Source organism: Brassica napus, chromosome A3, assembly GCF_020379485.1.
Source record: "Brassica napus cultivar Da-Ae chromosome A3, Da-Ae, whole genome shotgun sequence".
Lineage (NCBI taxonomy): Eukaryota > Viridiplantae > Streptophyta > Magnoliopsida > Brassicales > Brassicaceae > Brassica > Brassica napus.
Genome location: NC_063436.1, coordinates 18,784,423 through 18,807,889, shown reverse-complemented (window position 1 = coordinate 18,807,889; position 23,467 = coordinate 18,784,423). Strand labels below are relative to the sequence as shown.

The 23,467-nt window shown below is 38.3% G+C and overlaps 4 protein-coding genes and 1 pseudogene across 5 annotated transcripts; 4 read left to right on the top strand and 1 right to left on the bottom strand.

Annotated features, from left to right (window-relative positions):
* The first annotated feature begins 9,539 nt into the window (after window positions 1-9,539).
* LOC106444097 (cyclin-dependent kinase inhibitor 6) lies at window positions 9,540-10,701 on the top strand. Its single transcript, XM_013885615.3, has 3 exons — window positions 9,540-9,922; window positions 10,012-10,235; window positions 10,354-10,701. Exons 1-3 carry the CDS (start codon window positions 9,641-9,643, stop codon window positions 10,430-10,432), a joined length of 585 nt encoding a protein of 194 aa, XP_013741069.2. The 5' UTR covers window positions 9,540-9,640; the 3' UTR covers window positions 10,433-10,701.
* A 239-nt stretch (window positions 10,702-10,940) lies between these two features.
* Window positions 10,941-15,296, top strand: LOC106442274 (putative FBD-associated F-box protein At5g44940). Its single transcript, XM_048776506.1, has one exon. The coding sequence runs from the start codon at window positions 13,211-13,213 to the stop codon at window positions 14,117-14,119; it is 909 nt and encodes a 302-aa protein (XP_048632463.1). The 5' UTR covers window positions 10,941-13,210; the 3' UTR covers window positions 14,120-15,296.
* Window positions 15,287-18,230, top strand: LOC106439529 (polyadenylate-binding protein RBP47B). Its single transcript, XM_013881000.3, has 6 exons — window positions 15,287-15,831; window positions 16,496-16,973; window positions 17,085-17,167; window positions 17,242-17,372; window positions 17,502-17,595; window positions 17,931-18,230. The coding sequence occupies exons 1-6, from the start codon at window positions 15,472-15,474 to the stop codon at window positions 18,021-18,023; spliced, it is 1,239 nt and encodes a 412-aa protein (XP_013736454.1). The 5' UTR covers window positions 15,287-15,471; the 3' UTR covers window positions 18,024-18,230.
* Window positions 18,231-20,049: 1,819 nt separating this feature from the next.
* LOC106439531 lies at window positions 20,050-21,702 on the top strand (annotated as a pseudogene).
* LOC106439530 (CDPK-related kinase 2) lies at window positions 21,551-22,920 on the bottom strand. 2 transcript variants are annotated; one of them, XM_048776507.1, is made up of 6 exons: window positions 22,728-22,920; window positions 22,538-22,653; window positions 22,359-22,466; window positions 22,223-22,285; window positions 21,985-22,152; window positions 21,551-21,919 (listed from the first exon to the last, which is right to left on the bottom strand). In XM_048776507.1, the coding sequence occupies exons 1-6, from the start codon at window positions 22,747-22,749 to the stop codon at window positions 21,776-21,778; spliced, it is 621 nt and encodes a 206-aa protein (XP_048632464.1). In that variant the 5' UTR covers window positions 22,750-22,920; the 3' UTR covers window positions 21,551-21,775. The 2 variants fall into 2 exon arrangements, with proteins under 2 accessions (XP_048632464.1, XP_048632465.1); XM_048776508.1 differs by having other exon boundaries at window positions 21,551-21,912; window positions 22,728-22,904.
* Between the last annotated feature and the right edge of the window lie 547 nt (window positions 22,921-23,467).

Genomic DNA, 23,467 nt, shown 5'->3' with positions numbered 1-23,467 from the left:
TCTAAGATATAGTAAACATAATAAAAATGAATGCAAATATTAAACAGTTATATATATATATATATATAGACGTTTCTAAAATGTTTCCAAATCATAAAAAATCAAAAATCACGTTTCCACATTTCGAAACGTTTCGTTTCAACGTATCCGTTTCTGTTTCCATGCAACCTAGGTTTTCATGCATATTCAATCATTTTGATGTTCTTTATTTCTTAGGGTATGAAGATTGTGATGACACTTTGTACTCTCTCAGTTAGTAAATATAAGATATTTTAAGTAAAACACATTTATTAAATAATTATTTTTTATTTCAAAAGTATCATTAAAATTATGAACTAAAACATTTTCAACTAATTGCAAAATAGAACTATTAAATTTGATTGATTACACAATTTTTGATAAATTTAAAATTACCTAAAATATTATTGGAAGTTGGAACATATTTTTTAGACATCTTATATTTCGGAATGGAAAGAATTTTTGTTAATTTATAATTTACTATTTGCTATTTAGGCTAAAGAGAGAAACCACTCATATACATCACCCTCAATATGTCACACCACTAAAGGTGTAGTTCTAAATCGCTAATTAGTTAAAATTCATTGTTCAGCGAGAGAGTGACCAAATGTAAATCTTTCTTCACAGTTAAAATTTAATAAGTAGAATTTTTTTTTTGTCAACTAATAAGTGGAATTTTCAATAGCCTATTTTTCAAATCAGAAAAATTAATTATTGTTACGTTTCCACCACGTCATAACTTATTAAATGATTGCGTTTTTAATTGCTTTGAAAGGAAGCCAAAAAGGGCATTCCCTAAAAGAAAAAGCGCGTTTCGAAACCCAACAGCGTTTGTGTAAGGGCCTGACTGGTTCAAACGCAGCGGTTGCGGTTGCGGTTGCGGGAGTTTATGGATGCGGGCGGTTGTGGTTTCTAGCGGTTTTAAGAGATTTGTACGACTGGTACTGCGCACTACAAGAAAACGTATCTTTACCGAGGAAGTTTAACGAGGAAAAATAATCCTCGTAAAAAAACGTTGATTTTGCGAGGAAAGTACGTTGAGAAAGAAAAGCATCGTTATTTCGTCGTAAGGTAACGACAAAAAATATTCGTCGTAAAGACGATGTAAATTGACGTGGCTTTTACGAGGAAATAATTTTTTCTCGTAAAAGCCACGTAAATTTCGCGAGTGCTTTACGACGAAATATTTTACGTGTACTTAACGAGGAAATTTTGAATCCACCAACTTGGTAGGTGGCTCACGTTTTTTTTTGGCCATACAATTAATTTTCGTCGTAATTTCATAGTAAAATTACAACTACCAGATTCGAAATTTTCTATAAATATGGATGTTGGAACATCATTTTAAACACACCAACAACAAAAAACGTGAAAGAAAAAAAAATGGCTGGCTCTGGGACTATTTACGAGTTGCGGAATTGGATGTATATGCATAGAGATGCTAACGGGAGAGTGACGAAAGAATACCTTGCGGGGCTGGAGACATTTATGCACCAAGCAGATTCAACACCGCTCGCCCAAGAAAGTGGTAAGATGTTCTGTCCTTGTCGGAAATGCAACAATTCGAAATTGGCAAACCGTGAAAATGTTTGGAAGCATTTAATAAATAGAGGTTTCACGCCAAATTACTATATCTGGTTTCAACATGGGGAAGGTTATAATTATGATCAGAATGAAGCTAGTAGTAGTAATAGCAATTTTCAGGAAGAACCGGTTAATCATCATTTGCATAATGAACATAGTTACCATCAGGAGGAGATGGTAGATTATGATAGGGTTCATGATATGGTAGCTGATGCATTCGTAGCTCATGATGAAGATGAAGAACCTAATATAGATGCAAAAAAGTTTTACGGAATGTTAAACGCGGCGAATCAACCACTTTACAGTGGTTGTAGAGAAGGTCTCTCTAAATTGTCGTTGGCTGCTAGAATGATGAATATTAAAACTGATCACAATCTACCTGAAAGTTGCATGAACGAATGGGCGGACTTGTTTAAAGAGTATTTGCCGGAAGACAATGTGTCTGCTGATTCTTATTATGAGATTCAGAAATTAGTTTATAGTCTTGGGTTGCCTTCGGAGATGATAGATGTCTGCATCGACAACTGCATGATCTATTGGGGAGATGATGAGAAGCTAGAAGTATGTCGATTCTGCAAGAAGCCACGATTCAAGCCGCAAGGACGGGGACGTAATAGGGTACCGTACCAAAGGATGTGGTACCTACCAATTACAGACAGATTGAAAAGATTGTATCAATCAGAGCAGACTGCTGCAAAGATGAGATGGCATGCCGAGCATACTCAGACGGATGGTGAGATGACTCATCCATCAGATGCAAGAGCCTGGAAACATTTCAACAAAGTACATCCGGATTTTGCTAGCAATAGCCGGAATGTGTATCTCGGATTATGCACAGATGGATTTAGTCCGTTCGGAATGTCAGGGAGACAATATTCATTGTGGCCAGTCTTTCTTACGCCATACAACCTGCCACCGGAGATGTGCATGCAACGGGAGTTGCTATTCTTGACGATATTGATACCTGGTCCGAACCATCCAAAAAGGTCCCTGGATGTTTTCCTACAACCACTGATAAAAGAGTTGAAGGATTTGTGGTCAACAGGGGTGAGGACGTATGACTGTTCAACGAAGACGAATTTTACGATGCGAGCTATGCTTTTGTGGACCATAAGTGACTTTCCTGCATATGGGATGTTGTCTGGATGGACTACACATGGGAGATTAGCTTGTCCATATTGTAATGGAACGACAGATGCGTTTCAACTGAAGAATGGTAGGAAGACAAGTTGGTTTGATTGTCATCGTCGATTTCTTCCCATTGGCCATCCTTACCGAAGAAACAAGAATTTGTTTAGGCACAAAAGGGTTGTGAGAGACACTTCTCCACCATATCTAACTGGAGAACAAATTGAAGCACAAATCGACTACTACGGAGCTAACGAAACAGTTCGTTGGGGTGGTAATTGGCATGTCCCTCGTAATATGCCTGATTCTTACGGTGTTCATCACAACTGGCACAAGAAGAGTATATTTTGGGAGTTGCCATATTGGAAGGATCTTCTTCTGCGCCACAACCTCGATGTGATGCATATAGAGAAGAATTTCTTTGAGAACATCATGAATACAATATTGAATGTCCCAGGGAAGACAAAAGACAACATAAAATCGAGGTTGGACTTGCCGGATATTTGCTCAAGAAGCGAGTTACATATTAAAAGCAATGGACAAGTTCCCGTTCCGATATTCAGACTGTCTTCAGAAAAAAAGTCGGTGTTGTTCAACTGGGTGGCATCAGAAGTGAAGTTCCCCGATGGGTATGTTTCAAATCTCTCTAGATGTGTTGAAAAGGGTCAAAAGTTCTCTGGGATGAAGAGTCATGATTGTCATGTCTTTATGCAACGACTACTGCCCTTTGCATTTGCGGAGCTACTTCCAACAAACGTACATGAAGCACTTGCAGGTTCGTAGTGTTTTATATCACAATAATTTTATAACGGTCTAGTTTGCAAAATAATATACGACTAACAATGTGTTTAATTGTTTTTGGAATATAAAAGGCATTGGAGCATTTTTCAGGGATCTGAGCACACGCACTCTTAAAGAAGAAGTTGTAGAACAGCTTCAGGAGAACATTCCCATCTTATTGTGCAACTTGGAGAAGATATTTCCTCCTGGATTTTTTGACGTCATGGAGCATCTAGCTGTCCACCTCCCATATGAAGCATTGCTTCGTGGACCTGTACATTACGGATGGATGTATCAGTATGAGCGAGCCATGAAATATTTGAAGGGAAAAGCAAAGAACCTCGCCAAAGTTGAAGGTTCTATAATTGCTGGAAGTTTGACGGAAGAAGTTTCTCACTTCACATCGTACTACTTTGCGTCAAAAGTACGTACCCGTAGAAGAGCTCCAAGAAGATATGATGATGGTGGAGTTGCGCCAACATATGCAGTTGCTGGTGTTCCAGACATCTTTAGCCAGATTGGACGACTCGGTGGGAAGTCTAAAGAGGTTTGGTGGTCGAGTGAACAAGACGCTCATAGTGCACACACCTATATTCTACTCAATTGCGAGGATCCATTGATGCGTTATTTTGAAAGGTAACATATATGGACACTTCAAAACACATATAATTAATTATATAATTGCAAGAGATTCATTCCTATGAAATGTGATTAATTTTACAGCCTATTTGTTTCTCAAGTCGAAGAAACATTTCCTGGTATATCCACAAGTGACGTAGACAAAAGGAAAGATCAGCACTTCATTAAGTGGTTGCGGAATCAGGTATTATAACTCAAACTATTTTTTCATACATGATTTGTATTTTAATGTTCTCTTTATTTTTGCAGGTTGATTATGACGACGATGCAGATTATCCTAAGTGGTTACACGAAGTAATTCAATCTCCACTTGTAAAGGTCACCACATCACAGATGTATTTCACACGAGGCTACACTTTTCACACATATGAGTATGGTAGACAGCGGGCGACCAGTAACTATGGAATATGTGTGAAAGGGGAAACAGATTTCTACGGGATCTTGACGGAGATTATTGAAGTCGAATTTCCAGGGATACTGAAGCTGAAATGCGTCATCTTCAAATGTGAATGGTTCGACCCCGTCGTCAACAGAGGTGTTCGGTCTAACAAATTTGGTGTAGTTGATGTCAACGGTGGACGTCGGTACAACAAATTCGAGCCTTTCATCTTAGCTTCACAAGCAGACCAAGTTAGCTTCCTTCCATACCCTCGGATGAGAGATTCGGGTATAAATTGGTTAGCAGTGATCAAAGTTACACCTCGAGGACGAATCATCAGTGGAGAAGAACCACCATTGCAAGAAGAACAGATAAATGAAGTCGAGGAACCTGAACAAGAAGTTGATGACATCCTTCTCATTGATCCGCATAATCACGAATACGAAGATCTTACCGATGATGCCACAGACGAAGCTGTAGAAGACGAGTTTAATGAAAATGATGATATTTCTAGTGATGACGAGAATGTCGATGTATCCGATTGATGTATTTGATTTTGTGTAGTTTGTTTTATGAATAAGGTAATGTGAGAGTTTGTTTTATGAATAAGGTAATGTGGGAGTTTGTTTTATGAATAAGAAATTGTGGGAGTTTGTTTTATAAATAAGTAAATGTGGGAATTGTGGTTTGGAATGAAAATAAAGATGGGGTTTGGAATATATGAAGTAGAAGATAAGGAATATGGGGTTTTGGGGTTTGGGGTTTCGGATTTTAGGGATTTAAACGTACTGCTCGTTAATTCCTCGTAATCTGACGTCGAATGTACGACGTAATCCTCGTTTATTCCACGTAGGACAGAATCGTCGTAAAGACCTCGTAAGGTAAATTGACGTAAATGCCACGTAAAGTAAATGACGAAGGAGGCACTCGTTTATTCCACGTAGGACAGAATCGTCGTAAAGACCTCGTAAGGTAAATTGACGTAAATACCACGTAAAGTAAATGACGAAGGAGGCACTCTTTAATTCCACGTAGGATGATTTCGTCGTAAACACCTCGTAAGGCCACGAGGACTTTACGACGAAATTAAAAAAGCGGGGCACGCTAATTCCACGTAAGCCAAAATCGTCGTAAAAGAGTCGTAAACTAACGACGATATTACGACGAAAATATTAAAAATACTAAAAAAAGAAGAGAAGAAAGATGCTTGAATCACATTTGGCGAGACTTACGTAAGTCTCGACCACATGAGTTCCAAATATCTTCTTCTCTTCTTTTTTTTCCAAATTTTCTAAATTGGTGAAAAGCGGGACTTGCTACTTCCTCATAGTATAAAAACTAGAAAAAAAGAAAAAAAGAAAGATACTGGAATTATATGTGGCGAGACTTAAGTCTCACCCACATAAATTCTAATATCTTCTTTTCTTCTTTTTTTTTTCAAATATTTCTAATTTGAAAAGTATTTTGGTGAGGAGTGTGATTTGAGATAGGGTGTGTTTTGTGAGTTTGTGTGTGTGGTTTGAGAAGGAAAGTTGTGGGTATTTATAGAAAATAAAGGCTCGCTAATTCTTCGTAACTGGTTAACTCGTTAATTCCACGTAACCCTTTTCGTCGTAAAAACGTCGTTAACGAAAACGCGGGCCTTTGTATTTCGTCGCTATTTCGTCGTAACTGAAAACGCGGGCCTCTGTAATTTCTCGTAAGTTTACGAGGAATTTACGAGGACAAGTAATCTTATATATATCCCGAGCTCGCTCGCTCCGTCTTTCCTCTCCACTTCCTCTCCACTTCCTCCCTAATTCGTAGCAATGGTAAGTCTCTCTAATTCCTCTCTAGTTTGATTAGTTTAGGATAGATTAGGTGGTTAGTATAGGGAATTTAGATAGGTTTACGGATCTTATGTTATTTAGTGTTGATTAGGTGGATAATGTTGGGAAGTATATGTTCACGAAAATTTAAAAAATTAAATTTTTTTCTCAGGTTCGAAAAGGTAGACTTACTGCCCATTACAGAGAGATGTTCGGTGAGCCGGGTAGTCGTTTAGACCCGTCGTCTTCTTCAGCTCCCGGTTCTTCGGGTCAGGAGACTGTCCCCGAGACTCAGTACACTCAGAGAGTCATTGGATCTCCTTCTTCTAGTGCACCATCGGTTCTTCACGTGCCTCCCCAGATGCCTCCTCCTCCTGTGCCTCCTACGATGCCGGCACCTCCGATGCCCGCGGGCGAGATTCATCCCGATTTGATGGTGCCTCCGAGTGCTCCTTACTCGCAGTACACCGTAGAGGACATTCTCCGTCTGCCAGGCAGAGAAGGTTTACCAGTCATCGACCCCGACCGACCGGACGGAACTTTATGGTATGTTTCATTATTTTTTTATTCTTTTTAAATTCTTTTATAACTTTAAAAAATAATTTATATTTTAAATTTGTATTTTTCAGGTGGGGGATTGACGGATGTCTTGCATCGGACGTAACCGATACGATAAAAGGTTACTTCTCCATGGCACATCCGAACTGGAAAATGACGCCCCACTACGTCAGAAAGACGTGGTTCAAAATTTACGCTGTAAGTTCTATTAATTAAATATATATCTTTAAATTTTTTTATTATTTATATATATATTTTTTTCTGAAAAACTAATTATAAATTATTTTTTCCAACAGCAAAAATATAATTGGGCCTTGGGGATCACTGAGAGGGTGAGAAAGAAGTTTGAAGCGAAGGCGAAAGTTCGCTTGTTGGACACGGTCTCCAACTGGAAGGGTGACTGGATCGTGAAGGGGTATGAGCGTGGCAAACCCGCTGAGCTCACCACGGATGTCTGGGATGGCCTCATCCGATATTGGCGTCTTCCTGATTCCATTAGAATCGCCCAGTCTTGCTCTAACTCCCGTAACACAGTCGATGAGCACGGGAACGGGCCGATGCTTCACACTACGGGCCAAAAACCCCACGCCGGTGTCCGTTTGGAAATGGTAATTAAAAATTTAATTATATTAAATTTTTAGTATATTTTTATATATATTCTAATTAACAACTTTCTTAAATGTTTTTTTAGGCCAAAGAGACGGGAGAATTCCCGTCTCTTATGCAACTTTACGAGAGGACCCACAAGAACAAGGCGGGCCGATTTATAGATGGCAAGTCCGAGCAAATCTACAACGATTTGGCTGCTCGGGTTGAAGAACGCCAGACCCAGCTGACCCAACAGTCCACCGATGGATTACCCGTCACCTTATCCACACCTGAAGTGGATAAGCTTTACGAGGAGGTAAATTTTCTAAAATTTTAATTTTTTTAAATATTCATTTAATTTAACTTTAAATTTTTACTAACAAAATTTATTTTTTGTTTTTAAGGTTGTCCCAAAAAAAAAGGGACGGACGTTGGGGATTGGTTCCGTCAACGATGTTCCGAGAGCGACATCGTCTTATGTTCAGCGACGGGATGAGGAAGTCTCTCAGCTGCGTAGGGAGTCCGAAGAGCTGCGTAGAGAGTCTACTCAGCTGCGTATAGAGTCTACTCAGCTGCGATCTCGTATGGGTGGACTCGAGGGCTTCTTGGACGTTGTAGCGGCCACAAATCCGGAATGGGCGACTTTGTTGAGGACCATGCGACAACAAAATCCTATCCCAGGCCAGTCACCGACCGACGACTCACATGCCGAGGCGGATGTTCAGGCGAGGAGTGATGAATTCTACGAGGCGATTAATTAACGACCACCCTTAGTTCTTTTTAATTTCGGTTATTGTATTATGAATTCAAAACTTATTTATATATAAAATATTTTGGTTTTGATTTTTTTAGAATTTTAATTTTATTAATAATTTAAATAATTTAAATTATATTTATAATTATAATTTTTTATATTTCTATAAAATAATGAAACGAAGTAAATTCGTAGCTAATTTTGCGGCTTCTTTACGTGGAAGCTTAACGTGGTTTTTACGAGGAAACATTTACATGGAAATAACGTGGAAATCTATCAAGGTTTTTACGTTTTCTTTACGTGGAAAGCTCTCAAGGTATTTACGTTAATTTTACGAGTATTTATTTACGTGGGTTTTACGAGGAAAGCTTTTCGTGGTATTTACGAGGAAACTTAGCGACGTCCTTACGTGGAATCTTTACGTGGTATTTACGACGAAATATCCTCCTTCGCTTTTACGACGAAATTATTTCCTCGCTAACTTACGACGAATTAGCGAGGATATATGTGTTACGACAAACGTATAACGACGAAACGGGTTTCCTCGCTAATTCGTCGTAACACTGCTTTTACGACGAAGTAACGAGGAAAACTGCCCTCGTAAAACTTGTATTTTCTTGTAGTGGCGGTTAAAAATTGGTGCGTTTGCGGGTGACTTATGACTGGTTAACTACCAAATGCTGTAAGAGTCAAATAATAAATTAACAATATTTATATTTAATATAATTATAAAAATATCAAAAATCATAAAATTATAATAAATATAAAATTTATATTTAGAAAGTTATAATTTTAATTTTTGAAAATTTATTGAAATTGTTTTTATTATAAAATTTTATAATATTAATTAAAATATAATAGATATATTTTAATATTTTCAAAATTTCAATTTTAAATTTTTTATTAAATATTTTTACTTTTGTATATATATTGTTTTAAAAAAAAGAAAAAAAATTTACCCTCCCGCAACCGCCCGCAACCGCCCGCAACCGCAAACGCTAGCTGGAGCCAGCTTTAGAATTTATGAGATTCGGAGCGGTTTGAAGCGGTTTAGAGCGATTTGAGTGATTGTTGCAAACCGCCGACAACCGCTACCAACCGCAAAAGCTGCGTTTGCGGGTGGTAGCGGGAAAACCAATCGCCCCCTTAAGTAACTAAAGCGAAACTCCGTAACGGTGCCGTTACAGGTCTCCGTCACACTCGCAAACGGGACTATAACGATAAACTCCGTCCGCTCGCTAAGGAATCGAATCTCATCCGTTGAAACAATCAACGGCTCACACTTCATTCATCTCTCTCTCCTTCTCCCCCACCAAAATCTCCCCTGCTTTTTTAATAAGAGAAGACGTACCAGAAATAGAAAGAAGCAGAGAGCATAAAAAAACAAGAGAGAGAAAGAGAGCGATGAGCGAGAGAAATCCTAACTGCAAGCGTGATGCGCGATCGCTTGAAGCTTCGAGCGCAAGCGACTCGCTTCTCAAGAAGAAGAAGCTCGATGATGACTCTCATGGCGTCATCTTTCTCGCGTTTCCTTCTCCTTCCGTGGCGTCATCGGATGATTCCTCTCGAGGCGGATGCTCCGTTACCTCCGCCGGAGAAGACGATGAAAAGAGCTCGATCATCTGTTTCAGCAGTGAATCGAACGAAATCGTGAGGAAGAGTCCGACTGTTTCTGTAGATCTGGAGGTGAAATTTTTCGAAAATCCGAAGCAATCATTCAACGACTCAAAATCTGTGAATCTTCATTGATTTTCTTTTTCGTTTTGTGTGTTCAGACTCATCAAATCTCCGATGATCTCTCTGTTTCTGGGCGCATCGCTCACAGAAACGAAGCGAATCCAGAGAGTGAAGAAGCTTTGGGAGAAACAACAGAGATGGAATCATCATCGGCGGATGATCGGAAAAGTTCACCGGAAGTGAGCAAGAGTCCGACGCCGGGAGAGATTGACGAGTTCTTATCGGAGCTAGAGAGTAAAGATCAGAAACGTTTCATGGATAAGTGAGTCTCATCTCCGATCTCTGCTTCCTTAATGTCTGCGCACGATAAGAGATGATTCGACGCGTACTTTAGCATGATATAATGGGAATTCTAATAACGAACACTTTTTGACACGCAGGTACAACTTCGATATCGTTAATGACAAACCGCTCCAAGGTCGCTACAAGTGGGATCGACTTAAGCCAGTAAAAGAATGAAAATAGCATGCGGAAGAAGATAGTAGTTTTTTTTCTTTTCTAGTTACATTCCACTTGTACAGCCCTCTCTCTCTCTTTTTATTTTCTTCTAATTAATCAGTTTAGCCTTTGTTAGTTGTACAAATGAAAAACACAAGAAGGTTTATATCGAGGTTTCTGATCTTGATTAAGTAAGTAATCACTATGGGTTTTGATTGCATGAATATGGAAAGGCTGTTCTTGTTTGGATTTTAAAACATTGGATGCTTATTACAATTGTTTATTTGTCTCTTGTCCTTACTCTTACATTTATATAAATGTTTCATAGTATCAGGTATCATAGTACCAATTATTAAAATATCTGGAACCGAATAGTAAAAGTTTAAATAAGAAAATAAGAAAATAAGAGAAAAAGAGGGAATGCACCATGACATAACTACAGTTGTGGTCTGTACTTCTATGTAAAAAACGATATATTTCTCGTTAATATTCTTTTATATATTTTGGAATATTCCTCTTTTTTTTTTGGAAGCGTTCCTTGTAGGGCTACATATAATCAATCATGTTGGCTTTCATTAGATAAGACCAAAATATAGCCAAAGTGGAGTATATATTTTTCAAAATGAAGTGTACTTTACCGTGATTCATGAGTAATAACTAAGCGGATTTGAAACAAATACTAACCGGATTTAATTTTGTTAGTTTGAAAATAAGAAAACAGAAAAGGGTAAACAAAGGTAAATCTGATCATTGCATGATTCAGTTGGGATTATGTTCCTCTGAAAAGTCTGAGGCATATTTTTACCATTTGTTTACACACAGAGCAGACACAGGCGCGTGGCTGCACGTGCCTCTGTTCCCATCCCTTTACACCATTATTGCTTTTATTTACTGTATTTAGAAGCTCGAGTTCCAACCTCAAGAGAACAAATTAATCAAGTTTTTTTTTTCGAAGCGAATCTTTAATCTAGGTGAATCGGTCCAGATTGATGCATCACAAAACGTGGTCATGCAGAGGCAACTGCCCTGCCCTTTTCTACGTCCACATGTCTCCTTTATGGCGTACCCAAATCATCATCGTATTACTCATATTTTCTGATTTTCAAATAAACAAGTGAATTATACTACACGTGCATACTTAAATATAGAAATATGTTATGTGAGAAGATAGCTAACTAAATACATACATGTATACTTTGTTTTAAAAGATAAAAGTTGCATATAAATTGCATGTACACAAAGCATGAACATCTAGGTGTTGTAATAGTGTATAGTCTTAGGATTTATCACTTTGAATCCCGCAAATAAATTCTTATAGTGTTACATATTCTAAATCTGGTTAATCTCCTTTCTGGATTAATGAATTGAGATTAGAAGTGCGATCATTTCTTCTCTTTAAAAAATATATTTTCTTTTCTAATCATGGTCGGGAGTATGTTATGAAGAAAAAGAGTGCTTTTTTTCCGTTTGTTACGTTGGGAAATTTTCTTTTTAACACTAAAGACTATTTTAACTTCAACACCATCGTTACAAGCTATGCCGGCGAATTTGACTTACATCCCGGAGTCATAAGCCCACAAAAAGAATACAATATGAAAACATAAAACTAAACAGAAAGATAATTACAGCACAAGCATACAGCTAGAAGATCAAGAAAATTAAACAGATCCAGAGTGGAGATAGAACAAATTGCATGTAGACTTAGAATGAGAATCTTGGAGAGACCATCGATGGATACAAGCTTGATCAAACCACCAAAACTAGAAGTCTCCTATAGTGAATTAATGGCCCAAACAATTGATAATCCAAAGCAGCAAGATCCGGGAGATATTTTCCTGTCTACAAACCGGTTTGTTGGGACAATTATTATCTGGTTTGGTAAAAAGAAATTGATGACTCGTATAAAAGGATGGAACATAAAAATCAATGTTTCGAAAACCGGACCGAACAGTTATTCTTAGGTGACTGGTCAAACCGGTTTCTTAGTATTTATGTGTATGCAAATTTTTAAAAATACTTATTTTTAGTATTCTGTTAATCCTTAAAGAAATATATAAATATATATATATATATATATATTTAAAACAATTACAATGTCAAAACGTATATGCGACCATTATTTTATTTTCTTACTCATGAATGGTAAATGTAAATTATAATATGAATAGAAATATTATAAATGACCAAAATTATTTATGCAAAGTATAACTGCTGTAGAAATATATAGCAAGTGTGTATAATGAAAACAAAATAAATGTGAGCAATGAAAAAATTATTTTGGTTTCCAGTTACAAACTACAATAAATCTGGAACTAATCAATAAATGTCATTTATTGTAACTATTAAAAATCAAAATTAATCGATTATGCTTTGTATTTGGTTGAATCAGGTTTTGTTCTTAACCTAAGTTGCCGGTTTGGCTGGGTTTGTACCGGTTTTGGCGGTTTAATTCAAATCCGAGTTTTAATTGAACCCGGATTCCGTTTACTTAACGGTTCACAGTTTAACCGGTTCCAACCGGCCGGTCCGGTCCGGTTTTCAAAACCTTGATAAAAATTGATTTCTAATTATTATTTAGTTTTAAAGTGGAAGGTATTGGATTTAGTAGAGATTAATGGGTCATGGGCCTTCAACCTAGCTTATGAATTATATTCGAGAAACTGAAGGCCTAGGATCTACCACCTACACTTCCTCGTACGCAGATCACTAAACTCTTGCACGTTTAATCGCCTTGAACCCTATTTATTTTTGGAATGAAAACTGAGAAGCCCTAGCCCCTAGGATCTGATCAAGATTTTGATGAATACTCTAAGGACGATGGGTTGCGATAGGATCAGCGAGTTTCCGGATTGTTTGCTAACTCATATACTCTCATACCTTTCGACCAAAGACTCAGTTAAGACTAGCGTTTTGTCGAAGAGATGGGAGTTTCTCTGGCTAAATGTGTCTGGATTGGACTTAAACGACCTTGACTTCCTTCCTTATGGATTCGTGTACAGATTTTTTGAGTTTAACCGCGGATCGTGCCTACAAACTTTCACGTTGAAATATTGCCGTTATACAAAATTAGGGTATGACTCTAGTAACAGCCTTGAGTGGATAACCCAAATGGTTCATCGCCGAGTTCAACATCTTGATCTTGAAAACAAATATCTATGTCGTTTATATATCATGCCTGAATGTGTTTATGTGAGCAAGACATTGGTGTCTTTGAAGCTCGTAAAAATAGGGCTTAAAGACCCCAAGTTTGATGTTTCTCTACCTTGTCTCAAGATCATGCATCTAGCAAACAATTATTTCAAGAAGCCTGATCGTAATGGTTTTTGCTTTATGGATTACTTGTGTGGTGATGGTCATTTGATTATGAAGAAGCTCATTTCAGGCTCTCCAGTTCTAGAAAATATTACCATGGAAGCTTCAATTTGTTTACCGACAGGGTTCTCCGGTTATCCTTTAGTCAATTCTTTTTGGACCAATGTGCCTCAGTGTTTATCATCCACTTTGGAATATGTTACGATTAGCGTAAGGATTATGGATGAGGAAACTGGGATTAAACTAGTGAATTACTTTCTTGAGAATTCAGCAGTACTCAAGAAACTAACTCTGAGTTGCAAATATTATCATAAGCCCAAACGAGAGGCAGAGTGTTACAAGAAGCTTCTTACATCCACAAAGCTTTCTACAAGATGTCAGGTTCTCGTCTCTTGACATGCAGCTTCTGATGTGTTATGAACGTTTGCGTGGAAATCATTTATTTTTATGAAAATTTCAGCTACTATTAATTAGAGCATTTTGTAGACATGGTTTTTAGGTTTGACCATCTTCCTTCTTTTTGGATTCTTTAAGTATGTGGATGATCTTTTTGCATTGCCTGATTCAGGTCTTTATGCTTATTGACGTTAGAATATGATTATATATATCACATTATTCATAATATTATGCGATACGTCTTGCTAAATAATTGATGGAGGCACTGGATATCTCAAGTTGTGGGTTCTAGACTTCTAGTGGATCGTGAGAAACATATATGGTCGACGAAGATGTACCAAAGTCCTTCTCTACTTATTATCCAAACGACCCATTCTATGTTTTTTTTCTATGTTCCTGTGAAGAACACTATAGTAAGAGTTGAAATTCTAGGAATTGATCAAAAGTTCAGGAATCGCAACATTTATTCATTTATAGACTAGACTATATAGAGGATGTGAAGCAAGCTTATAAGAATAAAATAATATGGCTCTACGATCTCATCGTCACATGATCATGAGGTCTTAAAATGGTGATCACGTGAGGCATTATGATCTTGATTTTTGGCATTCAGATCATTGATTTGGGCGTATGAGTTAATATATAACCTTCTCTTATTTGCTACATTTTTTTAAAGAGTTTGACAACATACTGTAAAGCTGATTGACTGTTTCCAGTTGTAAGCTGTAATCCTTGTATAAACTATGTATAAGCTGTAATACTTGAGAATGGGACTAACCTACTAATCAATAGATTATAGATTCAACGTAGCTTTTAAAGATTCTGGAACATTTTGAGAATGTAGCTCATCCTCTTTGTTTGGGCTTTGGGCCTCGTTGTATTCCTTATATAAGGCCCAATACTTTGTTTGATCCGTTGAGTTTATGATTCCTAATTAACACAGCTAACCCTTTTTCACAGTGAAAAAAAAAACGGTTAATACGTCAACATAGATTTATTTTCACCCAATCATTCCTCGTGAGTTTGATTAATAAAATCAGCTATTAGCCTAGCCTATTAGAAAAACCCTAGTAAAATTAAATGCAAGTAGATTAACTGCGGTGGAATCTGAGCCGTCGATCTTAGAAACACGGTAAGAAACTGGGCCCCACGTTTCGACCACTTCCCAAAGACCCATAGATTCAGCAGCCTTTCTCTCTCTCGCCTCCCTTTTAAGACCAAACCTCTCTCTCTCTCTTCTTCTCTCTCCGCCATTACCAGAGCTCAACGAGCTCCTCTATTCTCTACACACTTCTTCTTCGAAGAGGCAAGATCAGATCTTATTTGTTTAAAGTTAACAATTAGTTTTGAAGATGCAGACGACCAACGGCTCAGATTCATCGTTAGCAACTCCCGGAGCTACGACTCCTCCGCCGCCTCAGCAGTGGCAACAACAACAACAGCAGCATTGGATGGCGGCCATGCAGTATCCAGGCGCAGCGGCTATGATGATGATGCAGCAGCAGCAACAGATGATGATGTATCCTCACCAATACGTTCCTTACAATTATCAGCAGCATCCTCAGTTCCAATACGCGTCGTATCACCAGCAACAGCAACACAAGACACATGAGCGTGGATCTGGAGATGATGTGAAGACTCTTTGGATTGGCGATCTTCTTCATTGGATGGACGAGACTTATCTCCACACCTGCTTTTCTCACACCGGCGAGGTATATACAAATTATTATTACGTGGAAGTTTTGGTGAAAAGTGATATATTTGCAGATCTTGTTTGATTTCTTGTGTGTTTGATTCATTGTCTCAAGCTAAAGACTTTTTTGGCAAGTTTTCATTTATATTATTTGAAACTTTTTCAATAGGATTAGATCCAATGATTGCTTATTGAATTTGCGTAGAAACAAATAGGTTAATGGAAAACAGCATTGGTCTGAAAAGGACAGGACTACTTCAGATTTAGTTAGGCAAAAAGTACTGTAGTACTTTGCCACTTTTAGTTGAACTTTTAACTTGCCAAGAAAAGTTCCATCTTAACCTGGCATTGTTCATATTCCTAGGATTTGAATTTTCTGTGATGACTCTCTAGCTAAGGAGGCTAGAGCACAAAGGTGTATTATTTTTTCATGCAAGCGGACATGGTCAGATAGAATTGTTTATAAACCACAACTTGTGATCATACTTAAAATGGTTAGTTGACAAAAAGAAAATAGAGAGATCATACTTCATTTGGCTGTCTTTAGGTCAATTAAATAAGATTTTCATTTACCATGGTTTTTTTTGGATTAATTTGGGGCATCCCTTACAATAGTTCTGGTTCAGTTAATTTTTTTTCTCTCTGAGTTTTGTTATGGATTATTGTTTTTTTTTAATGTGCAGGTTTCTTCTGTGAAAGTGATTCGTAACAAGCTAACATGTCAATCAGAAGGGTATGGTTTTGTTGAGTTTCTTACACGTGCTGCAGCTGAAGAGGTTCTTCAGAACTTTAACGGTTCAGTGATGCCAAACTCTGAGCAGCTCTTCCGTCTAAACTGGGCATCTTTTAGCACTGGTGAGAAGAGAGCAGTTGAGAATAGTCCGGAGCTATCTATATTCGTTGGAGACTTGTCTCCGGATGTGACTGACACTTTATTGCAAGAGCTCTTTGTTGAGAGATATCCATCTGTCAAGAGCGCTAAAGTTGTGATCGATTCCAACACTGGACGGTCCAAAGGTTACGGTTTCGTTAGGTTTGGTGATGAAAGTGAGAGGTCAAGGGCTTTGACTGAAATGAATGGAGCTTATTGTTCCAACAGACAAATGCGTGTTGGTGTTGCGACTCCTAAAAGAGCTGTTGCTAATCATCATCCTTCACAAGGTGACATACTAGGATGTTCTTTGTTGTTTGGGTTTTGTTTTCATGCTTGTTCTAATGCACTCAACAAAGCTTTTGAACTATAAATTTTTTTATGTATTTTTATTTGAGTAGCTGTGATTGTGGCGGGTGGACATGGAGCAAATGGTTTTATGGCTCATGGCTCACAGTCTGATGGCGAATCAAACAACTCAACAGTGAGTTGTCAATAGGCTCTCCAATGCTTTCTATTATTCAAGTTCTGTATCCATTCTCTCTTATTCTACTGCAGATATTTGTTGGTGGCATTGATCCTGATGTTACTGAAGAAGACCTTAGGGAACCTTTTACACAGTTTGGGGAGGTTGTTTCAGTGAAGATCCCAGTAGGCAAAGGATGTGGATTTGTCCAGTTAGATAACAGGTGCGGTCTTTACTTAAGAAAGTGCTGGCTTGTCAATCATACAAGACTGAGCCAATGAACCTGTAGGTGCTTATTATGTGTTGATAATGTGTGATCTGAAAAAGGTTTGCTTGTCTTTTGTTATGACAGGAAGAGTGCTGATGATGCCATCCAGAGTTTGAACGGGACAGTCATCGGCAAGAACACTGTCAGACTCTCTTGGGGTAGAACCTCGAACAAGCAGGTAAATATTTTACTACCAGACTAAAATCAAGTATTTTAATAGGGTCAAACTACTTTGTTAATAGGTGTTTTTTTCTAAGCCTTTTTGTGTTATTAGAAATGTATAAACTAAAGTTAGTGGGTGACAATAGGCAATAGCTGTTGGATACAAGCACCTAGTGGGAATATCTAACACATGAACTCCATGCCCAACTTGTCACTTTTCCCTTAACATTGTCAAACAGATCTTGATACTTTTGTGGTCATCTTGTTCTTGTTTCATGTCACACACGTTTGATAAATCTAGTAGACCTCTCTTTAATTTTTTTTAACATATCGTGGTCTACTTTGTGGCAGTGGAATGGAGGATACACACAACGAGGACAAGGTTACAACAATGGAGGATATACTAACCACCACGACTCCAACAACTATCCTACCGAGACTTGAAGACAAAAAGAGGCTCAATTTGATCATCGTCATGGTGGCTTAAACCTCTGTGAGATTTCACACATCAAATCAATGCTAAACTTGTAGTGGAAAAGGAGAATTTTCTTAGATTGGATTTGATTTTTATAGACTTGTTTGGAGATTCAAAAATTTTGGTTACTTCTGGTTTGTCTCGTACTAATATAAATGGTTGTGCTTGTTGCATCATTTTCGCTTGTTAACCTTTACCTTTACACACAACATTGGGCAGGGCCTTAAAAACCGAACCAACCCAAAAAAATACGGTTCGGTTTCGGATATAACTAAAATACTAGTAGAAGGTTTCTACAAATTGTTATTCGTGTATATCGGTTTGATTTCGTATATTGCTCGATCCGATCTAAACTTTTTTTTGAAAATGTAGTTATAGTCATGTTCGTTTGGTTGCCGCAGTTTTCGGCGTCAGCGTCAATAAAAATAGTTGTTGTTCGTTTCGTAGACACCGACGCAATTTTAATCACGGATGCAAAATTTTTCGGTGATCGATGCGAGAACGCAGCATTTAGACGCAGACGCAGATGTAATACCGGCATCAATGAAATGAATAAAAGTTTATTAAAAAAATTGACGCTGACGTAGCTGCAGATAGCTGCGTCGACCAAACGAACAACATTATGTATATATCTGCATGGATGTACAGATTAATATTTAGTGTATATATATTTTTAAGATATTTCAAAAATAATGTAATTATGTATTCAGCATTTCATATTGTTCTTTTTCAAACAGTTTTCAAATATATTTTTCAGGTTTTAATATACTTTCGGATCAGCCGCCCATGAAGACATCGTAGATCTCATCTCACTCTGGCCGTGACGGCGCGTGCGTCGGTTACGGTTCCGTTGGTTCTTGTTTCTTTGCCCCCTGCCAGCTCTCTTCTCCTTCGGTGATATGCTTCTCGCCCTGGTGACGGAAGATGACGGAGTCATTCAGATCTGGTCGTCAGATCTCGATTTGAAGCTTCTCTCTTTCAATCTGGAGTGAAGGTGAGTTGTAGGAGCTTAGGAGGGTCTGTAGGGGGTCGGATTTAGTTGGCTTAGGGTTTGGTGTCCCAATTTTCTCTGTTCGGTGAGGCCCAAACCCTAGCAGTGTCATTGGTGATGGCCATTGAGGAGGGATGCGTGAGGTTTAGCTGCGGTTGTGGTTTGGAGTTTTGCTTAGTCTTGGGAGTGCAGTCTCGGTTCGTTGGAGTCATCTCCGGTGGTTGTTTGATCTTTGATGGGCAGAGCCTGTGCGTGCGATTCTTTAGCTCTGAGAGGATCAGAAGGAGATAGCTGTGTAACAGTACAAATGCTTCATTGTTGGTCGATTTCCGCCGAGGTGATCGTTTTAGTCTTGGATTTCGAGTGGTTTTTATCCAGCTACCGGCTGTGTGAATAAGTCGTAAGTTCCTAAAAGTTTTTACGGCAAGGAGTTGGTGCGTATGAGGCGCGTAGAGAGCCCTCTCAAGGTCCAATGGCGAGTTGAAGTTGGGATTGAAGAGTGTGTTCAGCTACGGTTAAGGATTCTAACCTCTCGCGATTCAGTTTATGTTTTGGTGATGTTCTTGTTCCTCCAGTCTACTTCTTTGTTCTTCTCAGCGTGTGTTAATTGTGATTGAGTTTCCGGTAGTTCTTTGTGTGGTGCTGGAGCGGGTTTCACTGATGGAAGCGCTCTTGGATACTACCTTGAAACTCAGTTAATTAGGTGTGCACTGATCTCACTCTCTAATCATCGTCCGTATCCAGTCAATTTCACCATTGTTGCAGTCTCATGTATCTTAACCATCCTCCTCTTATGTGCTTTCATCTTCTAGTCTAGTTTCTAGTTTCAAATTTGTATCAATCTGTGCCTCCGGATGGTGTTCATCACCTCCCCGGCTTATGGCTCCAGAAAGGTTTAATCACCTTTGCTGGCTTTGTGTACTCCCATTTCAAGTTAATATAAATCTACCAGATGACAAAAAAAAAAAAAATATATATACTTTCGGATAGTTATAGAATATTATATTACAAACAGCTCTGTAATTAATAAAAGCCCAAACCTTTAGTTTACTTCGTTCCTCATCGGAGAAGAGAGTGAAGATGGAAGAAGCTTTCATGGCGATGCTCTCCCACCTCCTCCACCTCCAAAACTCCCTTGACCCAACAAGCACCATCTTCTCCTCCTCCTCCTCCGCCTCCACCTCTTCACCCTCTCCCACCACCCCTTCCTCCCTCCTCTCATCCTCCTCCGCCGCTCCTCTCCCTCTTCTTCACCCTCGCATCTCTCCTCTCCTTCCTCTCCGTCGCCAGATCCTCCACCTCCTCCTCCTCCTCCTCCCGATCCCCCTCCCCTCCTCCCCCTCTCCCCGACGGCGACTACTCCGTCGCCTCCTTCCGCGCCCTCGCCAACGACCACATCTGGGCCCTCGACGCCCCCCTCCGCGACGCCCGCTGGCGCTCCCTCTACGGCCTCTCCTACCCCGTCTTCACCACCGTCGTCGAAAAGCTTCAACCTTTCATCGCCGCCTCCAACCTCTCCCTCCCCGCCGACTACGCCGTCGCCATGGTCCTCTCCCGCCTCGCTCACGGCTGCTCCGCCAAAACCCTAGCTTCCCGCTATTCCCTAGATCCCTACCTCATCTCCAAGATCACCAACATGGTCACTCGCCTCTTAGCCACCAAGCTCTACCCGGAGTTCATCAAGATCCCCGTCGGCAAACGCCGTTTAATCGAAACGACGCAGGGGTTCGAAGAGCTCACCTCTCTCCCAAACATCTGCGGAGCAATCGACAGCACTCCCGTGAAGCTGAGACGCCGCACGAAGCTAAACCCTAGAAACGTTTACAACAGCAAGTACGGATACGACGCCGTTTTGCTCCAAGTCGTTGCTGATCACAAGAAGATCTTTTGGGACGTGTGCGTGAAGGCACCAGGAGGGGAAGAGGACTCTTCTCACTTCAGAGACAGTCTTCTCTACAAGAGGCTTACCTCGGGGGACATTGTGTGGGAGAAAGTTATCAACGTTAGAGGTCATCACGTGAGGCCTTACATTGTAGGAGACTGGTGCTACCCTCTTCTTTCCTTTCTCATGACGCCGTTTTCGCCTAATGGGTCTGGCTCGCCGCCGGAGAATCTGTTCGATGGGATGCTGATGAAAGGGAGGTCGGTGGTTGTGGAAGCGATTGGGTTGCTCAAGGCTAGGTGGAAGATTCTTCAGAGTTTGAATGTCGGAGTGAACCATGCTCCTCAGACTATTGTGGCGTGTTGTGTGTTGCATAACTTGTGTCAGATCGCTAGGGAGCCTGAGCCGGAGTTGTGGAAAGATCCTGATGAAGCTGGGTCGCCTGCGAGGGTGCTGGAGAGTGAGAGGCAGTTTTATTATTATGGGCAGAGTTTGAGGCAGGCGTTGGCTGATGATTTGCATCAGAGGCTTTCTTCAAGGTAAAAAAAAGACATGACGGTTGTTGGAACTTTTGTCATTGTTGTTATCATGTAAGAAAGAAGCATGTGTTTAGATAGCTTTTGTAGATGAAGGTTTCTTAACCTCTATTGCCATTATCTGGATCAACATCACTATTGTATTACAACTTTCGAGGCCTAGTACTCTTTCTTATGTTGGAACTTTTGCATTATAAACATGGGAATGTGTCTTTAATACAGTTCCATTTTCTAGTTCAGTAACAAGATCAGTAAAGGTCTTGACATCCATTCCATAGTATGCTTGTTGTTACCTTGCTCTATAGATATTGCTCATCTTGTTTTAGCTAAAGGCTGTCGAGTAGAGACACCGTGTAACACTTTGACAAAACCCAAGAAGCTTAGCTTTCCGTCAGTATGCCTTATCCAGTCATGTAGAATGGTATGTACTGGGACAGATGATCCAAAACCTAGTTCCTACAAAAACATTTGTATTCCCTTTAGGAATCAGCTGAAAATGATAGTGACAAAGACAAACTTACGGAAGCGAGTTCTTCAATGACTATAACTCTGTTCCCGTTCATGTCAAAGAGCTCATAGGCATGGTGAACGCTCTGCTCCCAGCAGTCAAGTGACTCATGCTGATGAACACTAATGGAAGCTGCGCAAAACTCTTCAAAGTCCATCCCTTTGTTTTGAAGTCCATTTAACTGTCATGTCCCAAAATAAATCTTAAAACATATTAAGCAAAGAGGCTGAGAACAAAAGGCAGGACAATACCAATGCAACAAAGTCAGGGATGCGTGATTCCTTCATTACTTCTGTTGCGTTTATAGCAAGTGCCTGTCCAACAGAAATTGAATCTAGCTTTTAGCTGTATGTTCTCTACCAGAGAGAAGAGAGGGAAGGATCATACCGATGCGATGTTATCCAAAGTGATGAGACCATTTATATTGGGTGCTAAGAGTGCAAACTGTGCTTTCAGATAAAGAACTTCATCTGTAATTAACGTCTTTGACAGAGCCTGAAGAGAGAGTATAATAGTTAGGATCAACACTAAAAATGTGGAACAAAGGTTGCAAGAGTAAATGTTACCATCAAAGCAGCTTTGCGCAAAGAAGAAGATTTCAAGTATGCTTTGATCTGCTTGAAGATCAGAATATCAAATGGGATGCTCATGTTCTTTATACAACCAGCGATCCAAGGATGCACTAGAAAGAAGAAAAAAATATTAAGTAAAGTTAATTAGTATCATCACAGATTCACAGTAAATTAAGTTACTGACTCAAAGCTTGAGAGGCAGTCATTCTTTTCCGTGGGTCTTTGTACAATAACCGCTTAACAAAATCTTTAGCTTCCAAGGACAATGAAGGCCAAGGAGGTTAGTCGAAACTCGGATCAGCTTTTAGAATACTGCTCTGAAGATTCCTGATTCAGTTCTCCTGCCCAAAAGGGACGGCTTCCAAATAGGAGAATGTTCTTTTTTTTTTTTTTTTTTTTTTTTTTTTTTTTTTTTTTTTTTTTTTTTTTTTTTTTTTTTTTTTTTTTTTTTTTTTTTTTTTTTTTTTTTTTTTTTTTTTTTTTTTTTTTTTTTTTTTTTTTTTTTTTTTTTTTTTTTTTTTTTTTTTTTTTTTTTTTTTTTTTTTTTTTTTTTTTTTTTTTTTTTTTTTTTTTTTTTTTTTTTTTTTTTTTTTTTTTTTTTTTTTTTTTTTTTTTTTTTTTTTTTTTTTTTCTTTTTTTTTTTTTTTTTTTTTTTTTTTTTTTTTTTTTTTTTTTTTTTTTTTTTTTTTTTTTTTTTTTTTTTTTTTTTTTTTTTTTTTTTTTTTTTTTTTTTTTTTTTTTTTTTTTTTTTTTTTTTTTTTTTTTTTTTTTTTTTTTTTTTTTTTTTTTTTTTTTTTTTTTTTTTTTTTTTTTTTTTTTTTTTTTTTTTTTTTTTTTTTTTTTTTTTTTTTTTTTTTTTTTTTTTTTTTTTTTTTTTTTTTTTTTTTTTTTTTTTTTTTTTTTTTTTTTTTTTTTTTTTTTTTT